This window comes from Salminus brasiliensis, chromosome 22 (assembly GCF_030463535.1).
Source record: "Salminus brasiliensis chromosome 22, fSalBra1.hap2, whole genome shotgun sequence".
Taxonomy (NCBI): domain Eukaryota; kingdom Metazoa; phylum Chordata; class Actinopteri; order Characiformes; family Bryconidae; genus Salminus; species Salminus brasiliensis.
This window is the reverse complement of record NC_132899.1, coordinates 30,604,190-30,625,372: the sequence shown is the minus strand read 5'-3', so window position 1 is coordinate 30,625,372 and position 21,183 is coordinate 30,604,190. Positions and strand designations below refer to the sequence as shown.

The window sequence follows — 21,183 nt, the reverse complement described above, 5'->3', positions numbered from 1 at the left end:
TATAATTTATGGTAAAAGGCTGCTTACTTGAAGTGTTTTTATTCAGCAATAAACTAATAATTGAATATTAATAAAATTGGCTCTTTTTTAAAAGTATGTTTGGATGTTTTCCAAATATTTCAGATTGTATTTTAAAGCAGAAGTGGGCAGTACGAACGATATTTTACTGCTACCATAATCAGTTCTGTTATTAATAAACAGTGCAGTCAGTTCTGAAACCCTAATCAGAGCCTAAATGAACTAATTAAAGTATCGCAACAGTAACACCCAGCCCAACCTCAGAGGGCTCACACAGGGCACCCACTACTGAGGGAGGTGTAATTATCCGAGGGGGTCTAGAAGGGACAGGTTTGACTCTTCTAGATTCAGATCCACGTAGCTCCAAACGTAATAACTGAATGTGACTGTGTCGCCCCCTGTTGGCAAAAGTCTGAAATGCTTGTGATCTCCAGGTGTTTCACATTCAGTTCTTACACTTGTACAACATAACTTTTCCATATTTCACATCCAAAGACTCTCAGACAGTCTCTGCTCTCAATTTGACACATTTAATCAATAAGATTATTAATATTAATAAGTAATAGCACAATAAAAGCAGCTAAAAATCCCAGTAAAGCTACAAAACAAAGCTTTTCTAATACGATCTTAAGATCCTTCCTCCCTCTATAGTGAACTATCAGATTTCTACGTACGAATAACGAAACAGTCATTACCGATATTACAGATATATAAATAACACTGTTTAGATTCAGAATCTGGTCCTTCCTGACGTGTCCAGTGCACTACATAGGGAGCAGTGTGTAATTTGGGATTAAACCTTTGTGTTTTCTTCTTAGTGGTGCTTTGATGTCTGCCTTTATGAGGAACTGTATGCACGTATAAGAGGTTTAAGGGACTGCACTTCTCAAACCATCCGGATGTGCGTGGACAGGGTCTGAACTAGCTGCAGCAGTGATGCTGGATTAGAGGAGGTTCAACCAACCGTGTGACCCAGCACTACTCCCCCAGTCCCCCCCCTCCCAAGACAGCAGACGGTCACTCGGTTTGAGGGGTTTGACTTGTTTTAATGGTACTATTTACAAGCCTTTTTTTCCTGCAAATGATTTAAATTTTTCAAACAATTAAAACAGACGATGAAACCTGTCTTGAGTAACTACAGAAACAAAGACCATGGAGGAGAAAAACAAGACTGTGATCGAATGGAAAAATCAAGACAAACGCGGACGAGTTTATGAGATGATACAACCATAATAAACGGCGAGTTGCATAGCCAGTAGTTACTCCGGGCGACAGTGCTGAAGGAGAGGAAATGGAAACGGAGATCAGAGCTGCTGCTGCTGCTGCTTTCAGCACAGAAACTGTGAACAAGAATAAACAGAAGCTTCACTGGAGAGAAACGAGCGCCTGTAGAACTGCAGAACCTGAGAGTAAGGAGGATCGGGGAGGTGGGAGATGTGGGGCGTGAAGGAAGAAGGGACGAGGAGGCCATGGAGAGCTGAGGAACTTTGATGGAGCTCAGCAGAACTTCCAGAACGTGTGTGACGAACCCCAGCTGTGAATTATCTACATGATGTAGAATCACACCGCAATTTCTGATGCTTGTAGGTCAACACTGATGCATCCGGGAGGTGATTGGAGACAGACAGGGCAGCTGAAAGAGTGCAGAGGAGACAGAGAGACCGTGTGCAGACAGACAAGTGCTTCTAGTTGAGGACGCTCGGGCGCGTGTCTATTAGTTGAGATTAATGAGGAGGGGAAACCTACATCGTCTGGATTTGGTCGTCGTCACTCCACAGAACAAGCATACACAAACTAGTCAGCAGGGAAACACCCTTTTGGCCAAGCCCCCTTCCAGAAGTCTGCTACATAGTGCGCTACGAAGTGATCACCTGACAGGTTAGAATACCACACCAAGAACATAGTTTAGCTGACTATAAGAATAATTACGCATGTTTTTGTTTTTTTTGAGGTTTTTTTTAACCATACATTTAACTTTTTTTTCCCTGTGAGAAAAGACGGCCTCAGGAGACAGGTTTAGATTTCTACGTTCCTTGATGTTCACTAAAAACTGTGAAAATATTTGGCTGATGTTTGAATATCAAACAACAGAAGTCCGTTAGCATCTCTTGGTTTGATTTTAGTACAAGTTTGTATTTTTTTGTTTGTTTGTTTGTGTCATTAATGCCAGAAGGGGTGTGGTTTTAAATGGTCCCCAGTACGTGGGTGGGGGCTTTCGTGCTGCAGTGCGTGCTGGTCACGGTGAAGAAGCTTCGCTTTCTGAGCCGGCTCTGCAGTGGCTGGTGGTCCGAAGGCCCAGGGGGAGTCTCTGGTGGTGGGGAGTCGGCTCCGTCTGGGGCTCCGCGACTGGGTCCTCGGAGAGGGGGAAACTCCTGTGCTCCCACGGCTGCACCGTCTGCAGGACACAAACAAAACCCCAGAAGACGTCAGAGCCACCACAGCACCTCTGATCCCAGCGCAAACTTCCTAGCAACGCTTGGATCTTCCTAAGCTCTCACATACCTTCTCCTCGTAAGTGCAGTCTGGTGTGGAGCAGCGCGTGTCCTCGCTGTAACCCAGCCGGTGGGCGTCTCTTGAGTGAGGTGTGTGTGCGTCGCGGGAGCAGGGCGTATCAGGGCTGGGAGGGCTCAGAGGGGATGGGACGGGGCCGTAATCCTGCAGCAGGTGGAAGTGCCCGGTGTCCGGGGACGACGGCTGAGGGGTCGACGGGTTTGTGCCGCTCAGAGACGGCGTAGTCCGCCCATCCAAAGACTTGTACGACCTGCGGGGGAGCGATGGGTGGACAGAAAGGTGTGCTTTAGAAGACGGTGCGACTTCCTTTAGTCTGGGGTGCGTTTACAGAAATGAGATTGTTGACAGTGCAGTGTTTGTTAGCAACGTTAGCCTAGCATCTCCGGTTGTAAACTACAGGCGTGCAGATACGTCAGATACCAGACATGTCTTGGCTGAGCGACAGAATCTGGGGTCAGTTATGCACCGCTGCAAGATTTAGAGCTACGGGATTAGCGTACCTGCTGCCTCTCCTCGTGGCTGGCGTCTGAGCTGTCCACCTCCAGCGAGAGCGCTCCTGATCCTCATACTTCTGATGGAGCTGCGAGAAAGCAGCGTCAGACACGTCCTCCACCTGCAGCCACACAGACACACAAACAGAGCAGTGAGCAGAGCGGCAAATCTGAGGAGAGGGAAAAGCTCCAGTGTGCTGAGGAGAGCGTCCGTACCTCTACGTTTTCGTCTTCATCCTCATCGCAGAGAGGTCTGGAGAGCACATCCACCTCCCTCCAACTACAACCGAAGCAGATTTGGGTTATGATGTGAAAAACCACTCTAAAGACTCTATTTCCACTGTGATCATCTGCACTACGCTAAACAGTCTTCTGTACCTTGGTGTGATGATCTCCTTGTACTGAAGCTTCTCCACTCTGGTAGTGGCCGCCACGGACATGGGGATGACTATGTTGTTGATGTCAAACGAGTTTTCACTTCTCCTCTTTCGTATTGGCTGCAAAGGAGAATTATTATTATTATTAACATTAATAACCATGATGACTTCATGGCATCTTTTATACTAATAATGCAGATCAAAGTGATTTACAGTGGGTTAAAAGTCAAAGAAGGCAACAAAGCATTGGAGCAGTCAGTCACAGTCCTGCACAGCGGAGATTCAAGGTTTTTGCCTGACCGCAACAAAAACAAGCAGCAATCAAATCTAATAATGAAACAATGCGAACCATGGAGCCGGAGCCAGAGCCAGGCTGGCTGCTGGAGGCCAGCGGCGTGGAGATGTCTGTGGGGAGGGACAGCTGTCTGCTCAGGGAGCTTGGGGTGGACGGCTGTGTGCTGGACTGAGACGGACAGGGGCTTCCCGCGTCCATCAGCAGCTTAGGGGCTGAGAGCAGAGAAAGAGAGAGTGTGATGCCAAAATATGAAACGAGACGAAGCACAGACTGATCAACAGTCCTCTAATAGAGCCACTTTATAACCCCATGATATCAAAGACCAGTGCTCTCATGAAGCGCTCACGCTTTGTAGACCTGCATTATTGAGGACACTGGTCATACAGCAGGGACTACCCTGCTGCAGTGCAGACTAGGCCTGTTGTCATATTCTGGGCAGGTTCAGGTGCGAGTCCAGTGTGCGGCACCAAATTCAACTGCCCATTAGGAATCTGACCAAACAGCACACGCTAAACTGAAGCAGAAACCAGGGCCATGGAGAAGAACTCACACTCGGTTCTGTCCAGCGAGTGCTCTCTGGTCCTCTTGCGGTTCAGGCTCCTGTCCAGCAGGCGCTCCGTCCTGCAGGGGGTGTGTGTGGGAGGTGTGGTGTGCGTGTCCAGCGCAGGCACATGCACGCTGCCCTCAGCCTGCTGCCTCCGCGCCTTCTCGGACCTGCTCTTATGACGAGACAACCCTGCAGAGATTGAGAGAGAGGAGAGGAGGGAGTGAAAACGGCCGGTCTGCTTCAAACACAACGTGCTCAGCTTCCATTTTACATCCCATACAAGACAGGTACTGAATAAAAATAAATATTTAAAGAATTAGTAGATATTGAATAAATAACATTAATAGAATTAGTAAATATTGAATAATGAGTATCAGAGTCCTTCCTACAGACAGCAGCAATCTACCACAATTCTATTCCTGATGGTGACGTCGATCCGAGCAGATGGTGCCTCTATAGTCTGTGTAGCTCTCCGTGGTAGCGGTTGACCGCGTGTGTGTGTGTGTGTCAGAATGAGAGTGTACTCACTAACTGCAGCCATGTGCGAGTTGGAGAGCCTGAACTTGTGTTTGGACAGTGCGGACGTTGATGAAGACGAGGAGAAGAGGGAGACCTTGTGTTTGAGCGAGATCTTTTTCGTAGGCTTCAGTTTCTCTACACGCCGAGTCTGCCAGTGGGACTTCAGCACTCTCTGGAACTGCACACAGAGAGGCATGTCTGGAGAGGGAGGAAAAAGAGAGAGCCATCAATAAACACCTGCAGAGCTACCTAATAATACCTGCCATTACTAGCTAGTTATTCTGAGATCAGCGTCAAAAGGGGCCCGAATCTGGCCAAAATGTTCGCCCATTAAAAAGAACACAAACCTCCCAAAAAATGATATATATGAAATAAACATGGATTATAAAAAAAAAATAAATATCCACCAATTCTCTCTTTTTATCCCTCAATAAAATGGAACGTATGAAAGCCAGCTAAATCATGGGACTAAACAGCAGGGGTGGGAAACGGGAGCCGGGGAGTCCAGCACAGCTTGCTAATTTCTCCACTCCAACAGACCGACTAAACCCTGCAAGACAGGTGTGCTTAAGCAGGAGAAGCAAAATTGCAGGAATCCGACCCCCTGGACCGGTACGGCCCACCCCTTCCTCACACACAGCACATTATATATAATATATACATGTTCTTTGACTATCTGGACCTGAACACTGAACCACTGCATGTTTTACTGCACTAGAATTAGCCCTGGCTGGCCGAAACAACTGCAATGCAGTGTGTGGACTAATCATCATCTTCTGTCGTATTTTAATTCACTATTTTTATGGAAATTCATCAAACTTCTTGATATTTCAACATATCGCTCCACTGTATCCACACTCCCCAACCCAGTCAGCATCTAAACACTCAGTGAGTGAAAAAGGAAACTGAAAGATGCCTCTCTACTGGGGCGAGTGTCTCAGTACCTGACGGCAGGGAGAGCGTGGGATGAATGTTGGGGTCGTGGAGGGCCACCCTCTCCACCAGAGGGCGCTCATACGGCAGTTCTGCTTTGGACGGGAGGCGGTCGCCCCCACACATCACGCAGGAGGCGTTCACGTCACACTGTCTCGTCGGAGAACAACACACTCTCTGTACCTGCGGAGGGAAGAGGGGAAGTAATGCCTCGCGGCTGCACGTACAGATACAGTGTTTACATCACAACGAGCACAGAGGAGCGCTGAGGGATTAACCGCCCCTGCCAGAGCGACCACTTCTAATTTTAGAGCTACAGAGTTGCGTCGAAACACACCAGGACACACACACACACACACACACACACACACACCTCATTACACCTTCATAAAATCTTCAGCAAACCGAGTAAACGGACCCTCCGGAGAACTTTTTACTACTGTCCACGAGCGCTGCGTCAACACCAGACGTATTAGTAGAGCGTGTGTGTGTGTGTGTGTGTGTGTGTGTATACACGTTAATGAACACCAACGGTTGGCAAAGTGGGCGCTCCTGCACGTTCCTTTGCATGTACCACCGCACTACCCAAATCCACAGCCACCCAATCCAGCGTTACGCGAACATCTTTAATCGTTTTAAAAGGCAGAACCCGTCCCTGGTTCTCGCTCACCTTGCCGTTGAGGTTCTGGACCGTGCTGGGTTGAATAAGGCGCCGTCGTTTGCAGCTGGTCAGAGGCCGAACGCGGGCAGACGTGCAGCTGCTGTCGGAGGCAGAAACCTCAGTCATGCCACTGTGAGAAAGAGAGAGCCAAACCCACACAGACCTCAGCAATGGTCTCCACTCCATCATCATCATCATCAATGTCCCTGGTGCTGTATCTAGGTCTGTATCTCAGAGCAAGGGCAGTTTTACACTCTGGCCTATCTGCACAACCTTAAAAGGGCCTTAAAAGCAGGGGATGCCAAATTTCCGAAGTAGGAGCTAAAGAGAAGCTAGGAAAGGTGTGTATGTGAGGAGAGTTCTCCTGACGAACTGATTAATCAGGCGCTGCTCGTTTTTTGTTACCTGTGGAGGAAGCTGTTCACTGACCGGTCAGTCTGAGACCTGCTGAACTGGCTGAGACCCTCTGCGGCACTCTGGGTGGACAGGGGGTCTGCTTTATCTGCCCTGGTCTGGCCTGAGGTGGCAGTGTCTCCCAGCTCCACAGAGCCCTGTGCGGGTGAGGCAGACAAACAAACATCACCTTCACACACTGCGGAGACGGCAGCCATCCAAATACAGAGGGTTTTACACGTGCTGATGAATTAGCAGTTAGCGGTCCAAAGATGTGGTGGAGCTGCACTGGTGCTGGGAACTGGTGGTGACGAATTCGGGGACTGACCTTGCTTGTGCGGATCTGCCGGTAGATGTCGGCCTGCTGGCGGATGCGGTACTCCAGGTCCGATATGTGGGCCTGCAGCCACGTCCAGCGGCTTATGATGGAGGCTCTCTCCAGAGCGAATCGTCCTTCTGCTCTTCTCCACCTGAGACACACAGGAGAACAATACTCATCAATACACCCTCATCTCATCACGAACAGGGACAATGCTGTGGGACGTCACACAGTCCATGTCCCACAATAAGCAAAGGACAGTCGGGTGATCGCACAGAAAGGCGAGAGCGCTCCTAACCCATCGCTGAACGGTGTATTGTGACCACCGAGGAGTTCACACGGTCCTCCAGAGCTTTTGTCCCCTGAAATTAAGGGCATTAGCCGGGAGTTGGTCCCACTTTACCGCAGTGAAGGCCTCTACCTTCTACTAGACGTTGGAACATTGCTGTGGGATGATTTGATTGCATTAAGCCATCATACAACTGGCATGCAGTGAGGTACTGATGTTGGAGGGTTGGCAGCCACTTCAGCTCATCCCTAAAGGTGATCAGAGGACCTCACAGCTCAATGCTGCTCAATGCTATGACCTTAGGGTCACCCCTGCTCAAATTGCTACACTTTTAGGTGCACCCCTTTCTGTTGGTCCTTTTATCATTAAAAACTGATTTAATAAAAGTGTAAAAACTAATATCTGTGTTTATGTGCGCACACACCATCTTCAAAATCCTGCTACTGACATCAAACTGGTTTTTCAAGCAACTCTGGATGCTCATAACATGAGCATGAGGTGTGCACACACACACCCCCCGCCACCCACCCACAGCCTATGACGAGCTTTACATCACCCCATACCATCTGCCCTCACTGCACAAAGCACTCCAACACACCCTTCAGTCCCTTCCACCCTGAACCTCCCTCTCAGCACATTCCCATGGAGCGAACACAGCGAGACTAGACTGCAAAACAAGCCACTTATTTGGGTCTGGTTTTAGAGGAGAACAGGAACAGCAGCCCTCACACTAACCTGTCTCAAGGTTCTAGCAAGCACCCAGATCACACCAGCAATGTCACCTAGCTGCTGAAACTCAGTGTAGAGAATGTTAGGGATGTCTCGAGCCGAGCAGATCCAGTAGATCAGGAGCGGGGCTGATCAAGGCATATTTTAATGGATCGGATATCGGCTATTTTAATCCTAATCCAGCTCTGAGTGTTTGTTTTAACCACAGTGTTCAGAGCGCCATCTGCTGTCCTCAAGGTGCTATTAACGGACATTACCCCCAGCCGGCTGCAGCAGCAGCAGCAGTGCGGACGTTCTCAGAAGGTAAATAAGGGAGTTGAGGTTCTGCAGTGTGGAGCTATTTTACAGTGGAACCTAAAAACAGACCATAATATCTGACCCTTTATAAAACTCTCACTGAAACGCTCTGTTTTACCAGCGGGAGAACCGCAGAACCGCTCACTCGCCTTTCTCTCTTTATAAACCAGCACTGAAGAACCCGTTCAGAACCGTGGCGTGGAGGCTAACGCTAATGCTAACACACTGCCCCACAGCAGCACATTCACCCACTATAAACCAGATATTACACACCAGTAGACCAACAACCACAGATACCAGTCCAGAGTGTGGACCACTACACACACACACACACACACACACACACAATTATTTTACATTCCTAGAATTTACTGTTTAGTGAATTTAAGTTCCTGTAATAAAGAAGTACTGCCAATAGATTAGGACTCTCTGAAGCAGATACGCACTGATGACCCTGTTGGCACCATGCTGCCTAATGCCAGGTGTGGGCTAAAGGGGTATAAAGCCCCCCAGCATTGAGCTGTGGAGCAGTGGAGGAACTGTGTTCTCTGGAGTGATGGATGACGGTGCTCCATCTAATACTTCTGGGATGAGTTGGGGTGGTAATCATCATCCTCCTCCAACATCCTGACCTCACTAACACTCGTCACTATATGCAATCAAATCCTCACAGCAATGCTCCTCCAAAATCTAGTGGAAAGCTTTCTTTTGCTGCTTTTGTTGGACACTAACACCAAATCCACCAGTCCATCAATCTGCCTACCTGTCTAAAGACCATAACTCAAAAAAGGTCAATCATGAGTCATTACCACACACACACACACACACACACACACACACACTTCAGGTTTTTATGAGCAGCAGCTTCTCAGGAAGGTGGGATCTACAGTGAAGCACACAAGCAAGCCGAGCAACTCAAACCTGAAGGAACTGAAACGAGGACAGACTCCAGGACAGTAGCTAAAGGCTGCTTAGATGAAGCTCTCCCCAGCTACGACCACACCACTCAACTATAACCCCATATGGCAAAGGGCTGGTGTTTCAGGCGCAAGCTCGATTCCCAAACCATGCCGCTCTGCCATCAGCAGCCGGAGTCTGAGAGAGCACAATTGGCTATGCTCTCTCCAGGTAGGTAGACAGCTCTCTCTCTCTCTCGGCAACGTTGGTCGGCACAGGCATCTTTTAGCTGGTGCAGCAGACCCGGCACTGCAGCCTCAGAGTGTATCGGCTGCCCAGCGACGGAAAGCCAAGACTGGACCAGACCCTCTGTACTTGACGAACTGCACCAAGAGCCCTTCCAGCTTCAAGTACGGCTCGGCTCGACCCGCCATCCCTCAAAATCCACGGAAGACGAGCGTCCAGACTTTTTCTGTCCTGCACCGAAGTGGTGGAACGAGCTTCCCCTGGGTGTCCAAACAGCAGAATCGCTCGCTGTCCTCAAACGCAGACTGAAGACCCTCCAGTGTGGAGAATTGTGTCTCCAGACTGACTTCTGTATTTGGGAGTCTTTAAGCTAAGAGGGATCTTTAGGACCCCAATACAAACTAGCTGAGGATATTTCCTGAGTGAACAGTGAAGCACTTCGCCGCACAGTGGAACTTAAAACTAACCAAAGCAGAGAGAGAGAGAGAGAGAGAGAGAGAGAGAGAGAGAGAGAGAGAGAGAGCGAGCGAGAGAAGTAAGGGGTCAAACGCAGCTGGAATGCTCGAGTCATTACTGAAGGAAAAAAAGAGAGAAAGGAATAAATTAGAAGGGAAGGAGGGCAGAAAAGGACACGAGGGAAAGAGATTAGGAGATAATGGGCGAGCAGTGGGAGAGAAAAACGAGGAGAAGAGGGAGGGCGGAGCAGAGACAGCGAAGGAGGGAGAGCGAGCGAGCGAGCGAGAGAGAGCGAGAGGGGAAAAAAGTTACATAACAAACGAGTGGGCCGAGTTCACACAGAGTGGTGGGGGGGGGGGGTGGGGGGGTAAACAGGCTACAGCAGTCAAGCCCCTCCTCCTCTCCTCTCTGTACATTTCCCTCACTCGGAGCAGCGAGGACGGGAGGGGGACGCCGTACGCTGACCCCGTTTAAGGGGAGGGATATCAGGTCAGCTCCTGCAGTTAATGTGTGGGAGCAGGAACAAAGAGCAAGCGCAAGAACCAGACTGTGATGATCTAGACAACTGGGTGAGGGGTATCTCCACCCTCACACACACACACACACACACACACACACACACACACACACACGGCCCTACAACTTACACCTACTCGATAGCCCTTTAGCCACGACATCCCCACGTGTCCTCAGTGTCCTCTTTTTTTGAATACGACAACATGGTCACTCCAGCATCTGGATCCTGTGTTTTTAAGACGATCGGCACACATTCCACCAGGTGTCCAAACTTTTGATGGTACTGTAGGTCCACAATGTAAATTTTCCTTCTGCAATGTGCTAAAACAACAACTCTAACGAACCATACTATAAACGTACAGCCTGAAGACGCCGCCTTTCCTTCTCAGTATTTTAACTCTCGTATTAATTAGCAGACAGGTTAAACTGTTAAACCCAAAAAAAGATAAAACCCAAAAGGCGGCAAAAGACGAGCAGCGTCGCACGCTTCACCTTCAACACCGCTACAGATCAAACAGGACGGGTTTGAGGCCCATATTGATTTGAGACCACAACGTTTGCTTTTGAAAAAAAAAAAACAAAAAAAAAAACAACACATCCAGGGTCAACGTCCTGCGACACGAACACCACACACCCCCTCGACCACGACAGCAGCGGACTTCAGCTGCCTTCGGTTCCTCTGAACGACTGCCTAAGCGAACGAACTAACGAACTAAATTACAGGCCAGGGGACCGTCGATAAGCCAAGATAAGGTTAGGGTTAGATCAGTTACCCAGAGTCCCCCAGAAATTAGCATGACGCCTCACGCACCGTGAGGAGACGTTCAGCAATAGTGATCGGACTTGTGAAGAGACTTGCTGATGTGGTTCCTGACACTGCATGACTCACCGTCGGAGGTGTGGGACTGTGTGAATTCGGCCTTGTTTGCTAAACTTGCCTTAAAGGACGCGGAGCTCAACCAGTAAGACCAAGTCACAGGTTCTCAGACCCAAACGAGAGGGTAAAATCATATCTGCTGGGTCTTGCAACAAACAGGGTCCTGTTCTGGGGGCAAATCGAGGCCTTTTCCCCCTCTCTGCAAGCAAACAGGAAACTCAACCTGGCTGGAGTTTTCTGAGGAGGAAGGGCGAAAGCGACTTCAGACGGGACGGTGTTGTGACTGCACGATCTATGAGCTCACAGAGTAAACCCTCACAGGCCCACGCTCGCCATCCGGGGCACGCAGCTGCAGACGCAGGACCTAAACATACAGCACATGTAAAGCACATCACAGCTCTAGCTCTGAAACAGACTGGAGTCGCCTCACAAACAGCAAACAGACCCATTTTAAAGGATTACCCAGTAAAATTTAGGGCTTAATCAAAACTGAGATTCGTCAAGTCGAGAAGGTTCGAGCGTTTATGTTATGAGAGATCACTCAAAAACCTTCTGATATCGTTCCAATATCGCTAAATTTAGAAATCAGACGAGCATGAACATGTGCAAACTGAGAAGTTTAACAACTGGGAGCGGATCCACCTGGATCAGTTCAATGAGAATATAATATTGTATTAGTAGAGCTTCCTAATTTCATTAAAATGAATAAAACACATATTAGTGCAGTCATCTAAGAATCCCGCTCTTCAGGAGTTCACCAATTACTTCATATAGCATATCAGCTTCTGCTAGCGGCCAAATCTACTGATGCAGAAATTCTCCCCATGTTAAATATTATATAAGGGCATCCCTGACCAGTCCTTGTCGATTCACACTGAGAACAAAGCAAACTCTTCCTAAGCGGGACAAGGATAATCAGGTCAGTGGGATATGCAAATTCATCATGAATCAGACCAGGCTAAACACCCTGCCCATCACTTGTGCTTGGCTGGGTCCTTAATGGCACTCAGTGCTTGGACCTCGGTGATTGCCACCTGTCATATAATTTAAAGACGGCTGCTCAGCTCTCCTAGCAGTTACATCGGTCCGAAGAAACCAGCGTGTCATGCTTACAAAACTTAATATCTAACCGCCGGAGCCATAAACCCTCCGTCTTATTACACCACACTGCCTCGATATCAGAATTAAACCAGGTTTCTGATAAGCACACTACTTATAATAGTAGTTATGCTAATTTGATCACAGAACAGCGTACCTTAAAGCTGCTGTGGCTGCGTCCCAGTAGGGTGGAAGTGTGTGATTTGGGACACAGCCTTACTATGCTGAAGCCTCAGACAGAAGACTGAGGTGTTCATACTCCAAACAAACAGCACCTGAGCTCGTTTAGAAACGGGCCGAGACCCACCTGCTCAGGCCGTCTCGGTCACAGCAGGGTTGAGAAGCATAAACACACCCTAAAAGTCACATATCGGGCAACTTTATCTAAGCTCTGGCTCATAAAAGTGAAAATTGTATTAGAAACCTCAAAAATAATAATAGAAATAATGATTCATATTCAATACCACTGCATTATAAATATATATATATATATAATCTACATTTTAAGATTCATTAGCTCATTACAACAGCCTAGAACAGTGTGCATGGAGAAGCTCATTATATAAAGTGCAAATTATGAATTTTTATTGATGGAAACTGGAAGTTACTGTTACTGCAAAGCCTCAAACAGCCACGTGTTGGTGAAACTGCTCTCCACACGGCTGTAGTGGAAACCACAGCTGCTATCTGTGCGAGTGCCACTTCCATCTGCTCATTAATATCTGCGTGGTCTGCAGCCCTGCATGTTCTTTCCCAAAACCCTGCGCTGTGGTAGCACGCCTGCAGGGCAGATGGTGAACGCAGGGAACCACGATTCACGAATAAGTCTCGGAGCGGCTGGGTCTGCATGCTCTGGCTCTCCTACTCCGAAATCACACGGCGACTAAAGCTCACAGCAAAAGCACTTACAGTTTGACGTGTCTCTGCTCAATGTCCACCCTGGAGAGCTCCTCTTCCTCCACGTCACTCTCGCCCCCCGAGCTGCTCTCCGTGGCGTCCGAGTCAAACTGCGCCTCCGCTGTCCGCAGGTTAGTGCTACCGCTCAGGTGCAACTTCTCCAGCTCGGACGGGACGGAGCCTCCCTTCAGGAAGTGGCCCAGGGAGTCCGTATGCAAGTCGGCTCTGCGGCTGAAGGCAAAGCTCTGAGTCAGGGCACAGTCCAGAAATCCAGAGACCTGCTGCCGGACGTGCCGCTCCACCTGCTTTGCCTGCACCACCTGCAGTCTTTTACAGAGGCGCTGCAGCCGCCCCGAGAGGTCCGTGTGCCTGCGTCGGCTCTGCTGGGCCCGCTCCTGCAGCAGAGCCTCCAGGTTGAGGGAGGAGGTGGGGGAAGGGCAGCGAGGGGCTTGGGAAGCCTGGGGGTCTTCGAGGCGGTCAGTGCTGTCGCTGCTCGTTTCCGTAAGCGCTCTGGATCTGGAAGATTGTAACCGGCCACAAGAGGGCGGGCAGCCCGCTTCGGATTTCACCTCCAAACTGTGCGGGGCAAGACCCGTGTCCTCTGGCGCTCGACTAAAGACGTCCAACGACTCCCTCTGGTGTTTGCCGTCACCCCGCGGTGCAGAAATCAAAGGCATGACATCTCCCGACTTCGACGACAGGGGCAGCAAAGCTTCGCCGCTGGTCGGAGGTTTCGTGTTGTCTCCGTTCACCGTGGCAACGCAACCTTTCTCAGGCAGAGCCGTGCTGGGCACGGCCGCTTTTTTGGCTAGGCCGTTAACAGGAACCATGGCGCTCCCCCCTGTTCCTACTGCTCTTCTTCCGTTGACTAGTCCCTTCGCCTGTCCGCCTCCGCTCAGCGCCTTCCGCAGCAGGAAATCTCCACCCTCAGCGCCGTGGAACAGCGAGCCGTTCAGCAGGCTGTGGCTCTTCAGGACACCCTGCACCTTCAGAGACTCCTTCGCCACAGGCGCCACATCCGAGCACAGGTAGGACGCCACCAGCGGCTGCAGCTTGCCCAGGCTCAGGGGCTCTTGCGGCTGGCCCTTGCCGTTGCAACAGCAGCTCCGGCAGCCGTCCTCGGAGTCCGGCGGGAGGCGGCGCTTGCCGTTCGCGGCTGTGGCAGTGGAGGCGGAGACGGAAGAGGACAGGAGGAGATTGGTGGCGTTGCCGTTGTTCTCAGCGCTGCCGGGGGAGAGACCGGAGGAGGCAGCGGCCAGCTTCAAGCGGATGTGGCGGGCTTCGGCTGGGGCGTCGGTCAGAGCGGGCGCCATCGCAGCCATGCAGGGCTGGGGAAAGGGCAACACCAGCCTGCTCCTCCGCTCCGGGACACCGGCCCACCTACTGAGCCTAAGGGCACAGAGACGAGAGAAAGACAACAGCTCAGAATAAAGATCAACTTCATATAGCCCACACTTTTTAACTTTTCTGTTCTGACTGGCCGTTCTGTCCTGAGCCTAACTCAGAAAGTAGTTCGGGCTGAAGGGGCCCCTTATAACTTCAGCATGAACGGGCAGGGCTGAAGTGCCATAGGCCACATAGGCACATAAATGGGACAGTTTTTGGGACGTCACAAGACAAACCTGTCTCTCTCTGGTCTGATTGCACACGTGCAGGCTATGCATTTCTCCTTAAAATGATTTTCTGGAAGAGTCACAAATCCCACAGTGATTCAGCGCTGAGCTGGCGATGTCCTTAACTTGCTGCTGGTTGACCGGCCATCTCTCACGGGCACCACTAGCAGGTTAAGGACATGGACAAATCACAGACAAGCTGGCTTGACGTCCACATCACAAGCAGAACCAGCTAAGATGATCATTTTTACGCCTACCTGACATGTGTAACACACACACACACACACACACACACACACACACACCACCTGCCTAATACTGTGACAGTCCCTCTTGTGCCACCACAACAGATCTGACCATTCGAGACATGAACTCCACAAGACCTCTGGAGATGTCCTGTGGTAGCTGGCGTGACCACTAGGACTAACATGGGCATCAGATCCTTTAAGCCCTGCGGGTTGTGAGGTGGACGGGACCTCGATGAGCACCTGTGAGCCTTGGGTGCCCAGAACCCTGACGCCAGTCCACCAGGGTTCACCAATATCCTTCCTTGGAGCATTTTTGGAAGGTCCTGACCACTGGATGCTGGGAACACCCCACAGGAACTGCCACATGACATTTTGGAGATGTTCTAAACCCAGCTGTCTAGAACATCACAGTCTGGTTCTGGTTAAAGTTGCCCATTTTCCCTGCTTCAACACTTCCTGACTGTTCACTTGTTGCCCAATACATCCATCCCTTGACAGGAGCCACTGCAGATTATGACGATCAAGGTTTTCCAGTTCACTGGTCACTATTCGTGGTGCTAATGTTATGGCTGATCGGAGCATTACAGCGTTTAAGTATAAATAAGAACACATTTTTTAATGTATTAATGTTTACGACGTTTGTCGAATCGTGTTATACTGATGGGACAATGTAGTCGTGGGAGTTGTAGGAATCTTGCCCAAGGACTCTTATTGGTGTAGAGCGGGCTGCCTGCCAGGAGAAGTGAAGCCTAGTCTGCTACGGGGAAGGTAGAGCACAATTACTGACTATTTACTGAATTTAACATTATAGGAAAACTACAACATAGAAAACGTTACATGTACACCCTTTTAAATGCATTAAATTCAGCAAATTAAAAATATCAGCAGAAAATGTCTTGTTTAAGGTTTGGTACAGTAGTACAGTAATATTGCGAGTTGTAATTTTAGCATCTTAAAGGATCAGGCTGGATCAAAAGTGATCCGATATGAAAACTTGTGAGCAGTGAAACCTCTTTCAGCTTCGCTCCCAAGAACAAACCCTGGTGATTTTACCATTAAAAATCAGGAGCGCCCTCAGACTAAAGACTAAAACACTATGCAAAAGAGAGTCACGCTCAAAAATCTCCCACATCTTTTATAAATAACACTAGGCTTTAAAAATCATTTGCGCTCTACTGGCTCCACGTCATTTCAGCTAAGACGGTCCATATGATAAAAGGCAGCATGAAGAACAGCTGTCCTTCACCTTCTGCTTGACTTGGACTCAGACTGGTGAGCAGGGCGAGGCTTCATTGACCTCAACAAAAGCTTCGGTGGGTGAGGGGGTGGGGGCTGGAGGCTCATCCACTGGCACACAAGTGACCATTACTGCGGTCATTTAGGAGGGAAAATCCTACTTCATTGATGCTTATATAAGGTCGAGTCCTCCCCTCTTTCTCCCCTACCGCTCCTCCTCCTCCTCCTCCTTCTCTTTAGCAGACCATCTGTGTCAGTGGAATTAGAGATATGCCTTTAGGTGTTGGAGATAGACAATCTGTGCACAAACAAGGCAACCTATATTCACGGACTGCTCGATAAACGGGAGGGGAAGAAGAGGAGCGGCATGGATTACGCTCCAGATTTATTTACATGACCATTTGCTAGAGCTCTCTTTATCTATTACAGATTGAGATACGTAAACAAGCTCTGCTCCGATTGGCTGACCTGTATTTTTTACCTTATTCAAAAAGAGGTCCAGGCTGAAACCCCCATCATAGCCTCGGAAAGAGATGGCAGAGCCAAACCGCTGACGGCTGATTAAGCAATGTGTAAATACGTTGGGTTTTGACTCGGGCAGCGGACAGCATGTTTTCAGTCGTTATTATATTACATTATACGAGAGGGCAATTTAAACCCTCAGCCTGTTCAAACACCACAACAAAGCCCTGCACACATCATGTATTAATCATTATTCAGCAGCGGCCTTTGCCCTGCCTGCAATATGAAAAGCAGGTCGCTGACCAGCGCTCAGATGTTCACAGATGTTGTGAAGGGGCCAAGTTTTCATATAATACAAGAAATACTGCGTGTCAGTTGTGTCCAATGCAAACACGGGCCATGCCCCCAACCAACGGGTTCACCAACGGGCTCCACAGCTCACGGCATGCACGTCGTAAAGAGCTGCAGTCCCAAAACACACCGGTATAATCGCCACGCAGCATGTCTGTCCACCTGCCCATGAAGTGCTACAGGTGTAAGTAGGTTAATGTGTCAAAGAAGCAAACGCCACGGAGAAACCGGTTAATGTGCAACCAAGAACCAGAGCTACCGGCTCTTAAAAAGAAAAAGAAGGGTTCTTCAGTAGAGGCGATGGTTCCACACAAAACTCAAAGAACCCTTTGGCTGCTTAACAAACCAGTTGGATGAGCCTTCTGGAAAACGTCTGTAGAAAAAAAGGATTTAACTACGGTCACGAGTCAAAGCACCCTTTCTGCTTAGAGCTAGGGCTGGGCGATGTGATACAAATACGATACGACCACGATATTTAAAGACAATTTTCACGAGATTTATCACTATAAATACATCAGTAGCAACAGAATCCTAAAAACTACTTATACTACTATACTATCGTCATGTTGCCCAGCCCAACTCCGAGCTCACACACTCATTACAAAAATGGATGATGGAAAACCTTCTGTAGACAGCAGTATCGAAAACCTTCCAAAAATGGTCCAAAATGTACAGCACCAAAAACATGGTCCACTATTTTTACGAGTCTTGGCCGATCGATTGCATCTGAGGTTCGCTGATCAGCCACGTTCATCTGATTTTCCTCCAAACTGCTCCTTCAACCAGCGCTCAGATGTTCACAGATGTTCTGAAGGGGCCAAGTTTTCATTTAATACAAGAAATACTGCGCATCAGTTGTGTCCAATGCAAATAGGGGCCAGCCTCCGACCAACGGGTTCACCAACGGGCTCCACAGCTTGCAATCCCAAAACACACCGGTATAATCAACCACATAAGGGCTTCTTTACTAAAGAACCCTCTGAGAACACGCACCTACCAACACGTCGAACACACTCAGCGACCACAAGTGCAATCAGCACAAACACAAGCCAGAATCCAGGTACGACTGACTCGCATGAGACCCACACTTACAAAAAGACGGGTCTGATCTAGTTCTGAAAGGGGTTCTTCAAGTCAAAGGCAAAAGTGGAACCGTTTGGGGAGGTGGCTGCTGCATGACCACCAAAGCAAGGGCTCAAGCGATCCAACGCTTCCCAGCTGGATGTTTCCATTTGGATCCACTGCACCTACAGAAGAACCACATCCTTTGTTTTTACCGCTGTGCTTCTCTAGGCACCATTAACAGGCCGAATTCTCAGCCTGCGGCAACGAGGAACGACCGCTTTGCGGCACTACAAGAACTTTATGTGATATTTTTGCAGTTCTTAAGCTGAGAACTGAAATTCGCGCCACTTTTCTTGCACTTTTTCCCCCCTCGAGCTGTGAAATCCACCCGTCACTTCGCTCGGATAAGGTGATCTGACTGCAAGCTGGACAATCAGGGCGGTCAGACAAAGTGGATTACAAGACATTAAACCTGAAAAAAAACTAATTTAATACAATTCAACTCAATAAACCAGGCCGGAAAGTCACGTTACATAAACAACTTACTAAAATTACCCTCCAGTGTTAGTTAGCAGCATGTCTCAAACATTTCCCAGTTATATTATCACATTAATATCGTGATATTATCGTTTTAACCACGATAATCGTCCAAACTGTAGACAATTACCTCAGCCCTCCAGCTAGCCAGCTAGCTAGGTAGCTAAACGGCTCGCTCCATAGACTCTTATGCAATAGCCCACACATCTGGTCAGCTTAGCACCGCGGCTAACCGGCGCAAATTTAAAAGATTTTACCTCACATTATGTGAAATATCTTCCTTAAAAGGCTTTAAAAAGTTTGTGGAGCATTTCGCCACGATAAAAGCCCCAATAAATGTGTTTTAAGTGAAGTAAAACATGGAAGCAACTTAACGAGTGTAAGGAGCGCTTTAGCTAGCGAGCTAACGAGCTAACGAGCCTTCGGCGTTTCCAGCGGTAGAAATGTGAAATAATAGCGACGTTAAATGGGTTAAAATGTAGGTTTTTTGGTGGAAATTTGATTTAAGAGGGTTACATTTGTGGAGGGAAATATTGCTGATGTTATCTGAATACTGGTCTGCGGTTTTAGGGAGCCCAACCCAAGGCGAGGCGCGGAAGATCGGCGCTTGTGAGAATTTTTCCGTTCCACCTTAAATGGTGCAGTAGTTCCATTCTGGCGCCTCAGGCGCCAGAATGGAACTACTGCACCATTTAAGGTGGAACGGAAAAATTCTCACAAGCGCCGATTTTAGCACCGTAGGTGCTCACAAACTACCCAAAAATATTGCTTACCCACATTAAACATCTCGCCCGGTGCGGGCATGCACATAATGCACATATTCAACCCCCAATTCGCCATATTAATAAGCTCAATATTAAACAGCCTTCAATAGCGCCAAGGCTGCAAACAAGTGCTCGTAGCGTTATCTACGTGAACCTCGCCTCCGCGCTTAAACTCCACTAAAAAAAGCTGCATTTTCACGTTTATACGTTTGTCCGCAAACCACCGTGCAAACCAGCTCCCCCAACCCCGATTATAATCTTATAAACATTATAAAAAAACACCTAAACTCGGGCTAGAAACACAAACCCTCCCACCGTCGTTTACACACAACGCCAGCGCCTAAACCCGGAGGACACGCCGCGTTTCTGCGCTCATAAAGGGCCGGATTTCACTCGTTTATTGAGGTTTATGTAACGTTAGCCTGTTAGCAGCAGCAGCTGCCGCCGCCGCTCCTCTACACACACAAAGGAAAGGAGGAACCTTACCACGTGACGGCCGCGCTCTGTCCGGGGGAATTTCGGCGACGACTCGGTTTCAGTATCTGGAGCTTTTTAAGGTGGAAAAACGCCAATTCGAGGCTACAGAGCCGCGCAGGAAAGGTCCTCGGGGCTTCCCATCGCTTCTGCCACGTACAGACTCCGCTCGCAGTCGGGAGTCCTCTCGGTATCGGTCCGTAATCGCGAAATGGGCGAGGAGCAGATTAAGGACGGCGAACAACACCAACACCCCCCTCCTCTACCGCCGCCGCCACCCCCGGAAAAAGTGGCCGTTTTCCGCACAACATCGACCCGCTTTTTTGGTCTCAACTGCGAGTCCCGTCAGTAGGCGAGTTTATTGGTGGATCTGAGGGGTCACAGAGCGCCGCTTTCGACGTATTTTGCTCATCGCTGGAGGGAGAAGCGCACGGAAGATGGCGGCTCGTCCGTCTCCCTCAGCTTTGGCTCGAACAGACGCAGCGCGCGGGGACAGCGGAGGGGAGCGCGCGCGAGCGGAGGGGAGCGCGCGCGAGCGACGACGCCGCCGCCAGAGGGCGCCAATGATGCGCGCCGCGCTAGCGTAGACCACGAGGGGGCGCGTGCAGACATAGAGTGTGTGTGTGTGTGTGTGTGTGTGTGTGTTTGCTGTGCATTAAAACATTATCATAAATATAATAAAATATTTAGTTATTATAAAGTTTATTTAGATATTAGGGCTAACCTTGTGCTTTCACAAATTGGCCACTTTATTAGAAACACCGACCCCGTGCTTCATCACTGGCCACTTTATTAGAAACACCTGTCATGTGCTTCGTCACTGGCCACTTTATTAGAAACACCGACCTCGTGCGTAATCTCTGGCCACTTTATTAGAAACACCTGTCATGTGCTTCGTCACTGGCCACTTTATTAGAAACACATGTCATGTGCTTTCACTCTCTGGCCACTTTATTAGAAACACCGACCTCGTGCTTCATCTCTGGCCACTTTATTAGAAACACCGACCTCGTGCTTCGTCACTGGACACTTTATTAGAAACACCGACCTCGTGCTTCGTCACTGGC

General features: G+C 49.1%; 1 protein-coding gene across 3 annotated transcripts; it reads right to left on the bottom strand.

Moving 5' to 3' along the window:
- Positions 1 to 1,043: 1,043 nt before the first annotated feature.
- Positions 1,044 to 20,603, bottom strand: kansl1a (KAT8 regulatory NSL complex subunit 1a). 3 transcript variants are annotated; one of them, XM_072666702.1, is made up of 14 exons: positions 20,129 to 20,603; positions 13,379 to 14,755; positions 7,074 to 7,215; positions 6,758 to 6,903; positions 6,362 to 6,482; positions 5,703 to 5,874; positions 4,768 to 4,956; positions 4,243 to 4,428; positions 3,747 to 3,904; positions 3,399 to 3,517; positions 3,237 to 3,300; positions 3,030 to 3,142; positions 2,521 to 2,779; positions 1,044 to 2,413 (listed from the first exon to the last, which is right to left on the bottom strand). In XM_072666702.1, the coding sequence occupies exons 2-14, from the start codon at positions 14,686 to 14,688 to the stop codon at positions 2,255 to 2,257; spliced, it is 3,138 nt and encodes a 1,045-aa protein (XP_072522803.1). In that variant the 5' UTR covers positions 14,689 to 14,755; positions 20,129 to 20,603; the 3' UTR covers positions 1,044 to 2,254. The 3 variants fall into 3 exon arrangements, with proteins under 3 accessions (XP_072522803.1, XP_072522802.1, XP_072522801.1); XM_072666701.1 differs by lacking the exon at positions 20,129 to 20,603 and adding an exon at positions 15,292 to 17,917 and having other exon boundaries at positions 6,782 to 6,903; XM_072666700.1 differs by lacking the exon at positions 20,129 to 20,603 and adding an exon at positions 15,292 to 17,899.
- Between the last annotated feature and the right edge of the window lie 580 nt (positions 20,604 to 21,183).